The 13,959-nt window shown below is 44.6% G+C and overlaps 1 protein-coding gene across 1 annotated transcript in view; it reads left to right on the forward strand.

Annotated features, from left to right (window-relative positions):
• Window positions 1-12,210, forward strand: part of SLIT3 (slit guidance ligand 3) — a 612,652-nt gene extending 600,442 nt beyond the window's left edge. The window contains exons 33-36 of the mRNA XM_032625797.1: window positions 6,940-7,094; window positions 7,757-8,042; window positions 9,165-9,373; window positions 11,715-12,210. Of these exons, the coding sequence (XP_032481688.1) occupies window positions 6,940-7,094; window positions 7,757-8,042; window positions 9,165-9,373; window positions 11,715-11,950 (886 nt within the window). The 3' untranslated portion in view covers window positions 11,951-12,210. The remainder of the gene's footprint in view (window positions 1-6,939; window positions 7,095-7,756; window positions 8,043-9,164; window positions 9,374-11,714) is intronic.
• Window positions 12,211-13,959: the final 1,749 nt, after the last annotated feature.

Raw genomic sequence — 13,959 nt, forward strand, 5'->3', positions numbered from 1 at the left:
CTCTAGGTACGTGGGTTTCAGTAGTTGTGGCACGTGGGCTCAGTAGTTGTGGCTTGCGGGCTCTAGAGCTCAGGCTCAGTAGTTGTGGCGCACAGGCTTAGTTGCTCCACAGCATGTGGGATCTTCCTGGGTCAGGACTCGAACCCAGGTCCCTTGTATTGGCAGGTGGATTCTTAACCACTGCGCCACCAGGGAAGCCTGGCATGTGGATTCTTAACCACTGCGCCACCTGGGAAGCCCCCATTTCTGAGTTTGATTTGGGCCCTCTCCCTTTTTTTACTTGATGAGTCTTGCTGAAGGTTTATCAATTTTGTTTTTCTTTTCAAAGAACCAGCTTTTAGTTTCATTGATCTTTTCTATTCTTATTGTCTGTTTCATTTATTTCTCCTCTGATCTTTATGATTTCTTTCCTTCTACTAACTTTGGTTTCGTTTGTTCTTTCTCTAGTTGCTTTAGGTGTAAGGTTAGGTTGTTTGCGATATTTCTTGTTTTCTGAGGTAAACCTGTATCGCTATAAACTTCCCTCTTAGAACTGCATTCCATAGGTTTGTTGCATTTCATAGGTTTGGGATCATAGTGCTTTTCTTTTCTGTTGTCTCTAGGTATTTTTTGATTTCTTCAGTGATCCATTTTTTTTAATAGGTCTTTATTGGAGTATAATTGCTTCACAATACTGTTAGTTTCTGTTGTACACCAAAGTGAAACAGCCATATGCACACATATGTACCCGTATCCCCTCCCTCTTGAGTCTCCCTCTCACCACTCTAGGTCATCGCAAAGCACTGAGCTGATCTCCCTGTGCTATGCTGCTGCTTCCCACTAACGATTTTACATTCGGTAGTATATATATGTCAATGCTACTCTCACTTCCTCCTCCCACCCGTTTCCTCAAGTCCATTCTCTATGTCTACATCTTTATTCCTGCCCTGCAACTAGGTTCATCAGTACTTTTTTTTTTTTTAGATTCCATATATATGCATTAGCAGACATTATTTTTTTTTTTAGATTCCATATATATGCATTAGCATACAGTATTTTTCTCTTTCTGACTTACTTCACTCCGTATGACAGACTCTAGGTCCATCCATCTCACTACAAATAACTCAATTTCATAACTTTTTAAGGCTCAGTAATATTCCATCATATATATGTGCCACATCTTCTTTATCCATTCATCTGTCAATGGACATTTAGGTTGGCTCCATGTCCTGACAATTGTAAACAGTGCTGCAATGAACATTGTGGTACATGACTTTTTGAATTATGGTTTTCTCAGGGTATGTGCCCAGCAGTGGGACTGCTGGGTCATTTAGTAGTTCTATTTTTAGTTTTTTAAGGAACCTCTGTATTGTATTCCATAGTGGTCGTATCAATTTATATTCCCACCAACAGTGCAGGAGTGTGCCGTTTTCACCACACCCTTTCCAGAATTTATTTGTAGATTTTTTGAAAATGGCCATTCTGACCAGCGTGAGGTGATACTTCACTGTAGTTTTGATTTGCATTTCTCTAATAACTAGTGATGTTGAACATCTATTCATGTGCCTCTTGGCCATCTGTATGTCTTCCTTGGTGAAATGTCTCTTTAGGTCTTCTGCCCATGTTTGAACTGGATTGTTTGTTTTTTGAAATTGAGCTCCATGAGTTTTTTGTATATTTTGGAGATTATTCCTTTTTCTGTTGTTTCATTTGCAAATATTTTCTCCCATTCTGAGGGTTGTCTTTTTGTCTTGCTTATGGTTTCCTTTGCTGTGCAAAAGCTTTTAAGTTTAATTAAGTCACTTTTTTTGTTTTTGTTTTTATTTCCGTTACTCTAGAAGGTGGGTCAAAAAAAGCTTGCCGTGGTTTATGTCAAAGTGTATTCTTCCTATGTTTTCCTCTAAGAGTTTTATAGTGTTTGGTCTTACATTTAGGTCTTTAATCCATTTTGAGTTTATTTTTGCGTATGATGTTAGGGAGTGTTCTAGTTTCATTCTTTTACATGTAGCTGTCCAGTTTTCCCAGCACTACTTACAGAAGAGGCTGTCTTTTCTCCATTGTATGTTCTTGCCTCCTTTGTCATAAATTTGGTGACCATATGTATGTGGGTTTATCTCTGGGCATTCTATCCTGTACCATTGATCTATATTTCTGATTTTGTGCCAGTACCACACTGTCTTGATTACTGTAGCTTTGTGGTATAGTTTGAAGTCGGGGAGCCTGATTCCTCCAACTCTGTTTTTCTTTCTCAAGATTGCTTTGGCTATTCGGGGTCTACTGTGTTTCCATACGAATTGTAAAATTTTTTGTTCTAACACTGTGAAGAGTGCCATTGGTAGTTTGATAGGGATTGCATTGAATCTGTAGATTGCTTTGGTAGTATAGTCATTTTCACAGTACTGCTTCTTCCAATCCAAGAACATGGTATATTTCTCCATCTGTTCATGTCATCTTTGATTTCTTTCATCAGTATTTTATAATTTTCTGAGTACAAGTCTTTCACCTCCTTAGGCAGGTTTATTCTTAGGTATTTTATTCTTTTTGTTGCAATGGTAAATCGGAGTGTTTCCTTAATTTCTCTTTTCTGATTTTTCGTTGTTGGTGTATAGGAATGCCAGAGATTTCTTGCGCGTTAATTTTGTATCCTGCAACCTTACCAAATTCATTGATTAGTTCTAGTAGTTTTCTGGTGGCATCTTTAGGATTCTCTATGTATAGTATCATGTCATCTGCAAACAGTGAGACTTTTACTTCTTCTTTTCCAATTATATTCCTTTTATTTCTTTTTCTTCTCTGATTGCCATGGCTAGGACTTCCAAAACTATGTTGAATAAGAGTGGTGAGACTGGACATCCTTGTCTGGTTCCTGATCTTAGAGGAAAATGCTTTCAGTTTTTCACCATTGAGTATGATGCTTGCTGTGGCTTTGTCATATATGACCTTTATTATGTTGAGTAGGTTCTATGCCCACTTTCTGGAGGGTTTTTTTAATCATAAATGGGTGTTGAATCTTGTCAAAAGCTTTTTCTGCATCTATTGAGATGATCATATGGTTTTTCTTCTTCAATTTGTTAATATTGTGTATCACATTGATTGATTTGCATATATTGAAGAATCCTTGCATCCCTGGGATAAATCCCACTTGATCGTGGTGTATGATCCTTTTAATGTGTTGTTGGATCCTGTTTGCTAGTATTTTGTTAAGGATTTTTGCATCTCTGTTCATTAGTGATATTGGTCTATAATTTTCTTTTTTGGTGATATCTTTTTCTGGCTTTGGTATCACGGTGATGGTGGCTTCATAGAATGAATTTGGGAGTGTTTCACCTTCTGCAATTTTTTGGAAGAGTTTGAGAAGGATCGGTGTTAGCTCTTCTCTAAATGTTTGATAGAATTTGCCTGTGAAGCCATCTGGCCCAAGACATTTGTTTGTTGGAAGATTTTTAATTATGGTTTCAATTTCATTACTTGTGATAGGTCTGTTTCTATTTTCTAATTCTTCCTGGTTCAGTCTTGGAAAATTGTACCTTTCCAAGAATTTGTCCATTTCTTCGTGGTTGTCCATTATATTGGCATATAGTTGTTTGTAGTAGTCTCTTATAACCCTTTGTATTTCTGCAGTGTCAGTTGTGATTTCTCCTTTTTCATATCTAGTTTTATTGATTTGCATCCTCTCCCTTTTTTTCTTGATGAGTCTGGCTAAGGGTTTATCAATTTTCTTTATCTTCTCGAAGAAACAGCTTTTAGTTTTATTGATCTTTCCTATTGTTTTCTTTGTTTCTATTTCATTTATTTCTGCTGTGATCCTTATGATTTCTTTCCTTCTACTCACTCTGGGTTTTCTTTGTTCTTCTTTCTCTAGCTGTTTTAAGTGTAGGCTTAGATTGTTTGAGATGTTTCTTGAGGTGAGATTGAATTGCTATAAACTTCCCTGTTAGAACTGCTTTTGCTGAGTGCCATACGTTTTGGGTAGTCATGTTTTCATTGTCATTTGTTTCTATGTATTTTTTTATTCCTTCTTTGATTTCTTCAGTGATCTCTTGGTTATTTAGTAGTGCACTGTTTAGCCTCCATGTATTTGTGTTTTCCACAGTTTTTTTCCTGTAATTGATTTCCAATCTCATAGCATTGTGGTCAGAAAAGATGCTTGAAACAATTTCAATTTTCTTAAATTTTTCGAGGCTTGATTTGTGACCCAAGATGTGATCTATCCTGGAGAATGTTCTGTGTGCACTTGAGAAGAAAGTGTATTCTGCCACTTTTGGGTGGAATGTTCTATAAATATCAATTAAATCTATGTGGTCTGTTGTGTCACTTAAAGCTTGTGTTTCCTTATTAATTTTCTGTCTGGATGATCTGTCCATTGGTGTGAGGCATTAACGTCCCCCGCTATAATTGTGTTTCTGTTGATTTCCCCTTTTATAGCTCTTAGCATTTGCCTTATATATTGAGGTGCTCCTATGTTGGGTGCATAAACATTTATTATTGTTATTTCTTCTTGGATTGATCCTTTGATCATTGTGTAGCATCCCTCATTATCTCTTATAAGAGTCTTTATTTTAAAGTCTATTTTATCTGATACAAGTATTGCTACTCCAGGTTTCTTTTGATTTCCTTTTGCATGGAATATCTTTTTCCATCCCTTCACTTTCAATCTGTATGTGTCCCTAGGTCTGAAGTGGGTCTCTTGTAGACAGCATATACATGGGTCTTGTTTTTGTATCTATTCAGCCAGTCTTTGTCTTTAGGTTAGGGCATTTAATCCATTCACATTCAAGGTTATTATTGACATATATGTTCCTATTACCATTTTCTTAATTGTTTGGGGTTTGTTTTTGTGGGTCTTTTTCTTCTCTTGTGTTTCCTGCCTAGAGGAGTTTCTTTAGCATTTGTTGTAAAGCTGGTTTGGTGGTGAATTCTTTTAGCTTTTGCTTGTCTGAAAAGCTTTTGATTTTTTCATCAAATCTGAATGCGATCCTGGCTGGGTAGCGTAATCTTGGTTCTAGGTTTTTCTCTTTCATCACTTTAAGTATATCCTGCCACTGCCTTCTGGCCTTCAGAGTTTCTGCTGAAAAATCAGCTGATAACCTTATGGGGATTCCTTTGTATGTTATTTTTTGTTTTTCCCTTGCTGCTTTTAATATTTTTTCTTTAAATTTAATTTTTGTTAGTTTGATTAATGTGTGTCTTGATGTGTTTTTCCTAGGGTTTATCCTGTATGGGACTCTCTGTGCTTCTTGGACTTAGGTGACTATTTCCTTTCCCATGTTAGGGAAGTTTTCAACTATAATCTCTTCAAATATTTTCTCAGACCCTTTCTTTTTCTCTCTGTCTTCTGGGACCCCTATATTCGAATGTTGGTGCATTTAGTGTTGTCCCAGAGGTCTCTGAGACTGTCTTCAATTCTTTTCATTCTTTTTTCTTTATTCTGCTCCTTGGCAGTTATTTCCCTCATTCTGTCCTCCAGCTCACTTATTAATTCTTCTGCCTGTGTTTCCTTATTGATTTTCTGGCTGGATCATCTGTCCATTGGTGTAAGAGGGGTAATGCAACTGATTTTTATATATTAATTTTGTGTCTAGCAACTTTACTGAATTTGTTAGTTCCAACAGTTTTTTAGTGGAAAGTTTAGGTTTTTCTATATATAACATCATGTCATCTGCAAATAGTGACAGTTCTACTTCTTACTTTCCAATGTGTATGCCTTTTTTTTTTTCTTTCCTAATTGCTCAGGCTGGGACTTCCAATACTTTGTTGAATATAAATGGCAAGAGTGGGCATCCTTGTCCTGTTTCTGATTTTGAAAGAAAAGCTTTCAGTTTTCACCACTGAATATAATGTTAGCTGTGGGCTTGTTATATATGGACTTTATTTGGTTGAGTTTGTTCTATACCTATATTGTTAAGAGTTTTCATCATAAATGGATGTTGAATTTTGTCAAATGCTTTTTCTGCATTTATTGAGATGATCCCATGATTTTGCTCCTTCATTTTGTTAATTTGGTGTATCACACTGATTGAATGTGTGATTTTGAGCCACTCTTGCATCCCTGGAATACACCCCACTTAATCATGGTATATAACCTTTTTAATGTATTATTGAATTAGGTTTGCTAATATTTTATTAAGAATTTTTGCATCTACGTTCATCAGAGATATTGGTCTGTAACTTTCTTGTGGCATTCTTGTCTGGTTTTAGTATCAAGATGATGCTGACCTTGTAAAATGAGTTTGGAAGTGTTCCTTCCTATTTTTTGTAAGAGTTTGAGAAGGATTGTTGTTAAGCCTTCTTTAAATGTTTCATAGAATTCACCAGTGAACCCATCCAGTCCTAGACTTCTGTTTGTTGGGAGGTTTTTGACAGCAGATTCCATACCCTTAGAGGCATACTTCGTTTTACTGCACTTTGCTATATTGTGCTTCACAGATACTGTATTATTTACAAACTGAAGGTTTGTGGCAGCTCTGTGTCAAGTCTGTTGGTGCCATTTTTCCAACAGCATTTGCTCACTTCATGTCTGTGTGTCATGTTTTGATAATTCTCATAATATTTCAACCTTTTACAGTATTTATTATGGTGATCTGTGATCTTTGATGTTATTATTGCAGAAAGAGTATGCCTCCCTGAAGGCTCAGGTGACAGTCAGCATTTTTTAGCAATAATGTATTTTTAATTTAAGGTATGTAAATTGTTTTTTAGACAAAATGCTATTGCACCCTTAATAAGAGTACACTGTAGTATAAACATAACTTTTATGTGCACTGGGAAACCAGAAAATTCATGTGACTTGCTTCATCAGGTGGTCTGGAACTGAACCCACAGTATCTTATGTTGTTTGAAATTATTTCCAAATAAAAAACAAAACAAAATGCAAGGAATACGAGTCAAGTTCACAGCCCAGTGCAGGCTGTGGAAGGCACTCAGCAAATCCTCTGTCTCTCCCATTTCTCTCCTGCCCAGCGTGGAGACCGTGAATGACGGGCAGTTTCACAGTGTGGAGCTGGTGATGCTAAACCAGACCCTGAACCTGGTGGTGGACAAAGGAGCCCCTAAAAGCCTGGGGAAGCTCCAGAAGCAGCCAACAGTGGGCATCAACAGCCCCCTCTACCTTGGAGGTAAAGCCCCATCCCCTCCCACTCCAAACACCTCCACCTCCCACCTGCCCCCTGTGCTCGGGCACCCACCCCCAGGCCAACTGGTGAGGCTCGCTGCTCTCAGCACCCACTGCCAAAGCTAATCAATGAAGGCTTCCTGGAGGAAGTGACAACCAAGCTGCTCCCTAAAATGTGAATAGTTAGCCAGATCATGAGGAAAGAGAAGAGGAAAGGAAAGAGAGCAGGGTTCCTTCTGAGAAACTACACGTTTTTTAGGGAGGATGGTGGAAGGTAAAGATGGAATGGGGAGGAAGGAGATGGACACAGGGGGCCCCTTCACATACAGGGGCTTCCCTCTGCTCTGCCACCCCCTCAGATGCTGTGAGTCTCAGCTGATGTATGTAGAGGAGTATGTTTGCCATTAAGGTCATTCAAAGGCCAAAGAGAGAAGGAGGCACCAGTCTGGCAGAGCATGGGCCTGAAACCCAGCCTTGGGCCAGTAGTTCTCAAAGGGTTATGTGCCAAAAAAAAAAAAAAAAAAAAAAAAGGCATCAGAGCAGCTTATTCAACATGGAGGTTCCCAAGACTTCTCCCAAGGAGTCCACCTCTGAGGGCTGGAATTCGGGCAAGCAGGGTGGGCAGGGGAGTAACTTCAGGTCGCTGTCCTGGTGTCCCTCCCGCAGGCATCCCCACCTCCACAGGCCTCTCGGCCTTGCGCCAGGGCGTGGACCGGCCGCTGGGCGGCTTCCACGGCTGCATCCACGAGGTGCGCATCAACAACGAGCTGCAGGACTTCAAGGCCCTCCCGCCGCAGGCCCTGGGCGTCTCGCCGGGCTGCAAGTCCTGCAGCGTGTGCAGGCACGGCCTGTGCCGTGCCGTGGAGAAGGACAGCGTGGTGTGCGAGTGCCACCCAGGCTGGACAGGCCTGCTGTGCGACCAGGAGGCCCGCGACCCCTGCCTCGGCCACAGGTCGGTGTCCCTCCCCCTCTGCCCCGCCCGGGAAGTGGGCACTGATGGAAGCTGGAGGGACTGCAGTCAGACTGTAGACAGGGGCTGCTTAGAAGGTCAGGGGCTTAACACGTCCAAACAGCAGGTCTTGTTCAGAGGAGACATCAGTGTGCCAGAGCCTAGCTGAAAAACACTTGTCAAGTGGCCTTCAGAAGTCGAAAGGGGCACCCGTGTGCATGCACCTTGGCAAGTGGGTGCATTTCGGCCCGACTCGACTCCCCACTCAGTGGTACCCTATGAGGGCACCAGGGGTGTATAACCACGCACAGCTGAATCATTTCATGGCTCTGGCATTCATTATGCATCAAAATATTTACTGAGGGCCTACTATGTGTCAGGCCTTGTGCTAAAAATAGGAGACCCAGCATCCTCAGTGTTCAGAAATCTGAATCAGCCAGAGATAACACCAGAGCCATGTCTAGTAATTTGCTTGGCTGAACAAGCTGGGACGTGATATTGTGGATCAGGAGTGAAGGATGCTATAAAGGGGTTGAGTTTCCTGGGTAGCTCTGGAGTGTGTGTGTGACTGTGAGTGTGTGTGTGTGTATGTGTTTGACTCTGTAACGGATATGTCTACAATGAACCCTGCCTCTGAATGTCATCCCAGTACAGAGAATGCTGCAGCACAATTAAGAATCCAGGTTTTGGCATCAGTTTCTCCAGCTATGAGATGTGGATAAGACTATCTACGGCACAGGACAGCAGAGGAGAGGGGATTGTAGAAAATAAGACTGATGCTAGGTGTAAAGCACTTACCCCACCGCCTGGCACAGAGCAAGTGGTAGCTGGTGGTAGAGACAGTAGTAATCATGTTATCAATTAAGATGGCAGAAGACTGCGTGGGTTCTGACGTCTGTGGGTACAACAGCCAGCCTCATCAGGCTCACAGCTGTCATTGGGCGATGCTCACAGCCTCCAGCTGACTGATGCTCAGCCACTGGGCTGGTGGAGGGTGGACTGTGGGGTGGAGAAGGCCTAAGGTCCCACAGCTCCGTGTCCCTTGGTCCGGGCTGGGGTGGACAAAGGCAGCCTCCAGCTGCACTGACTGCCTGGTTCCCCTCTCATCCTTGCCTCTGCCCCCAGCTGCAGCCAGGGGAGATGCGTGGCAACTGGGACCTCATATGTGTGCAAGTGCGCCGAGGGCTACAGAGGGGCCTTGTGTGACCACAAGAATGACTCTGCCAACGCCTGCTCAGCCTTCAAGTGTCACCACGGGCAATGCCACGTCTCAGATCAAGGGGAGCCCTACTGCCTGTGCCAGCCCGGCTTTAGTGGGGAACACTGCGAACAAGGTGGGTCCACCGTGCGCATCGGTGTGGCGGGTGCGGGGGGAGAAACGACGGTGCCCGGGAAGGATGCGGGGGTCAGACTTGGACTCCACATTCAGATGACCTAAGTTCCAGTTCTGGCTGAGCCACTTAGAGGCTGCATGACCTTCATTAAGTTACTTTCTGAGCCTCAAATTCCGTCATGTTGAATATGGGGGGGCAACACCATAACTCCCTGTATCAGTTATCCATTGCTGTATAACAAATTAGCACCAACACATAGCAGTTCAAAACCACACTAAACATGCTCCATCCCACACGGTTCCCGTGGTTCAAGCATTCAGAAACGGCTTAGCTGGATAGTTCCAGCTGGGGTCTCTGGAGGTTGCAAACCGCCAGGACTGTGTGAGCAGTCGTCTGGGTTGTTCTTTCTCTCCTCTCCCCTCCCCTCCTTTTCTAATTGCCGGCCCTGGAGCCGCCAGAGTGGCCCTCTGACCAGCACCACTGACTCACCTGGGAGCTTATTAGAAATATAGATGCTCAGTCCCAGCCCAGACCTTCTGAATCAGAACCTGCTTTAACAAGAGCCCTCGCTGGTTCTTAATCACATTAACATTTCCGACGTGGCTCTGCAGTCTCCTCCCAAACCTCATGCCATTATTGGGTCAACAAAAGACAGTTCCTTGGTCTGATCCCATTTCAAAAACATCAAATCACCTACCTCTCTTAGTGACCCCTTTAGTGTATTAATTTGGAGGTAAGTGCAAAAAAGGAAAATTGAAATTAAATTATATTCCAGCTGAAATGGTTCTGTCTCACCTTGGAGGTTTTTCTCCTGCATGGAAACTGAGAAGTCTTCGTCTTCCTTCCTGCCACCAGAGTCCTGGGCAGGCCACCTCCTGTCACTAGAGGACTCTTTCACATTTTATACCTTGTTGAAATACCATTCTTAACCAATTTGGTAAATAATGTATTCTGAAATAATCTCAGATCTAACAGAAAAATTGCCAGAATATAAACAGCGTTCCCATCCCCTTCAACTGGACAGCCCAACTGTTAACATGCTGCCGAGTGTGCGTTCTCCCTGCCCCGCACATCACACACACCTATTGTCATTAGGCTTCTTTTGATCCCGTTAACAATCACATAATTTTAAAAACCTATATCAAGCTTAACAAAATGCACATCACATCACATTAACCACCTAAAACTTTAAACTGCATAAAGCCCTTTTGCATTCACAATCCCTGTGATGCTCATAACAGCCCCTGAAAAAGCAGGAAGAACCAGGACATGTGTCACCATGTTCCGGACAAGGAAACTGAGGCTCAGGGATGACAAGGCTCAGGGATCCAAGGCTGTGTGGCCGAGGATCCTAGCCCTGAATCCATCACTCTCTCTCTCAGTGCCTTGCTCCAGATGCTTTCCCAATGTACTGAGGACAGTAGTGGGGTCAAGGTGAAGAGTTGGGTCAGGGACCAGAGGATTAAGCAGATCCAGGGGTCCCCTCCCCTCCCCTCATTTCTACAACTTGTGGAAAAGCTCGCACGCGTGCGCGCACACACACACACACCCTGCCCCCAGACTCTTTGGCTGACTACTGTTACTCTTTCAGATCTCAACTCCGGCATCACTTCCCAGAGACAATCTCTGGCCCCTGGGCTAGTCAGGCTCCTTTGCCATGTATTTTGTATAAACACATCCCGTTTCTTCGTAGCATGCACCTCAGTTTATCATTACAAATGTATTTATTTAAATGACACTGTAATTAGTGTCTAGACTCTACACCAGCGGAGACAGGCTACTGAGAGTGGTGGGGACTGGGGCAAACTGGAGATCTCCTGCCCCGTCTAAAGCCCACGGCTTCAGCCCATCATTGCCTTGCAGGGATGCAGACTCAGCTTTGCCAGAGCCCCTGGTTTTCAAAGAAACCAGATATCCCAATGTTCAGATGCAATCTCCTGGCATTGTGGTTTTTTCTTTTTTTAATGTTGGCATTTAATTTGGTTTCTAAGCGTCTGTGGCACAAGCAACATAGGTCTGGGATGGGATTTAGCCCTCAGTCCCCCAATCTGCCACATCTAGTTTGATCTTTAAGTTCCTTGAAGGAAAGGACCAAGCCTGCTCTTGTCACCCTGCTATCCTCAGGGCTTAGTTTTAAACCTAGTATAGAGGCTGGCACAGAAAGGCACTTAGTATTTGTGGAAGAGTGAGATGGGTTATGGCAGGGTGGGCGGGGAGACGGATGGATGAGTGAATGAGTAAGTACGCACGGGCTTCGGCCCACGAGTGTCTCAGAGCAGCCTACCCTGGACAGCCCTCTCCAGCCCCAATGCCCTGCCCTTACCTCTTCCGCCCTCTGCAGAGACTCCATGCCTGGGGGGGGTAGTCCGAGAGGTGATCCGCCGCCAGAAAGGTTATGCCTCGTGTGCCACGGCCTCCAAGGTGCCCTTAATGGAATGTCACGGGGGCTGCGGTCCCCAGTGCTGCCAGCCCACCCGTAGCAAGCGGCGGAAATACGTGTTCCAGTGCACAGACGGCTCCTCGTTCGTGGAAGAGGTGGAGAGACATTTAGAGTGCGGCTGCCGCCCGTGTTCCTAAGGCCCCCGCAGCCCTTCCGCCTCCCGGACTCCAGCCGGGTGGGTGGGGACGGCCACGTGGGACCCCCCCCCCCCACGAGATTCGCAGTGAAGCAGTAGAAGCTGGAAAGGAAGCAAAAGAAGAGAATATTAAGTATATTGTAAAATAAACAAAAAATAGAACTTATTTTTATTATGGAAAGTGACTATTTTCATCTCTTATTATATAAATATATCACACCATCTGAGTATATGTACCATATAGTGAGTTATTTTTACCGACCTTTTTGTTCTGTGTTGTGTATTTGTCGTGTTTTTATAAACAGCTGTTAAAAGTTTTAAGAAAAAAGGCTAATAAAAATGTTTTAAAACGAAAGGATGAGCATAAAGAAGTGATAGCCTGAGAAGGAAGGAGGAGGTTTATACGTCTAGGAAACAAACACTGTCGTCATTAGGTCGGCAGAAACCAGAACCTGCTTACTGAGCTCAGGAAACAGAACGAGAAGAGGAAAAGAGCAAAGGAAAAGGTTTTTCTTTGTTTCTTCCGATTTTTAATGACTTTTCCTTCCCTACAAGCACCCAGCTTTTCAGTCCTGGTTGCCGAAGCCCAGGATGCCCAGTTCTTCCAGGAAACGCCGCTGAGCACTGGCCTCTGACTGACTCTCCCTGGGACCCAAAGCATCGGCCGCCGCCCATGTGCTCCAGGCCCCTGCAGGGTCTGAGCCCACTGCAAACCCCCTCCCCATCCTGGCTGCCGCTGATTCCATTACAGGACTGTCTGAACGCCTCCACAGGCTTCATCTGAGCCTGTTTTGCCAAATCTGAAAACAGCTGCCCTTCTCCTGCCCCTCCCCAGGAAGGCAGTCCCCCTGCTGCTCCTCCAGGAACGCAGGGGTCACCCATCTCCTCAAGCCCCAGCACTGGCCCTTCCACTGGAAGTTCTGAACCACTCTCCTCCCTCAGCCAACCTCGTACTGGGAGGCGACACTAGGAGAGCAGGCAGCCCGGCTCCCTGGCAAGTTCTGGGAGGCTCCTGCCATGGGGTAGCTAGGCCTCTGACACCTAAACCTCCAGGCCTCCGTCATGATGACGAAGACCCCTTGCCCGTCTGTACCGCTTTTCCGAGCATATCCACACTGCACCTTATTCTCTCCGTGCGACCCCTGCCCCCGGCGAAAGGAAGCGATATAACCCCATTTCGTAGATAAGGAAATTGAGGCCTCGCTCCAGCCCTGTAACTCTCCCTACGCCACATCTCTGATAAGTGAACGAGCCAAGCCTAGAGCCTAGACTCAAAACTCTAGATTCCTTCTCCAAAGCAGCATAAACACAGGAGATGCGGGCAGCTCAAGTTCATCAGAGAACCCCTACCAGAAAAGGAAACGGTTTTTTCTGCTATTTTTCCTGCTCTCGTTCTGCCTTGTTCGTTCCTTGTTCTACCTCCTTGGTATCCAGAAAGATTCTAGACTGGGGGACTTACGTATCAGGGGGTGTGAGCCAGGGCAGCCTGTCTAGCCCAGACTCCACTCCAGGAACTGCCAGCCCTCCTGAAGGGGACTTGCCCCTGCCTCTTCCCCACCCTCGTCTGCCCCTTTCCACCGCAGTCAGGCTAGGGCAGATGGTCCAGGGGCTCAGCAGCTCACACCGACCCCCGTCTTGCACCCATTGCTCCCATTGCAGGAGCCTCCCCTGCAGAAGAGTCAGGGAGGAGAGTGTAGGGCCCAGTGGACCATCCAGCTCTGAGCATCCCCAGAGGAGCCCAGTGGTTCTCTGAGGACTGATGGCGAGCCAAAGGCTCAAAGAATCAAGAAGGGAGAAAGAAAAGACGACGGAGGAACAAAAGGCAAGTGGCAGATAGGAAGGCAAGGAGGGAGGGAGGGAAGGAAGGAAGGAGGGAGAAGAGAGAGAGAAGGGAGGGAGGGAGGAAGGAAGGAAGGAAGGAGGGAGGGAGGGAGGGAGGGATGGAGGGAGAAGAGAGAAGGAAGGGAGGGAGGAAGGAAGGAAGGAGGGAAAACGGAAGGAAGGGGGAAG

The sequence above is a fragment of the Phocoena sinus genome, chromosome 3 (genome assembly GCF_008692025.1).
Source record: "Phocoena sinus isolate mPhoSin1 chromosome 3, mPhoSin1.pri, whole genome shotgun sequence".
In the NCBI taxonomy this organism is placed as follows: domain Eukaryota; kingdom Metazoa; phylum Chordata; class Mammalia; order Artiodactyla; family Phocoenidae; genus Phocoena; species Phocoena sinus.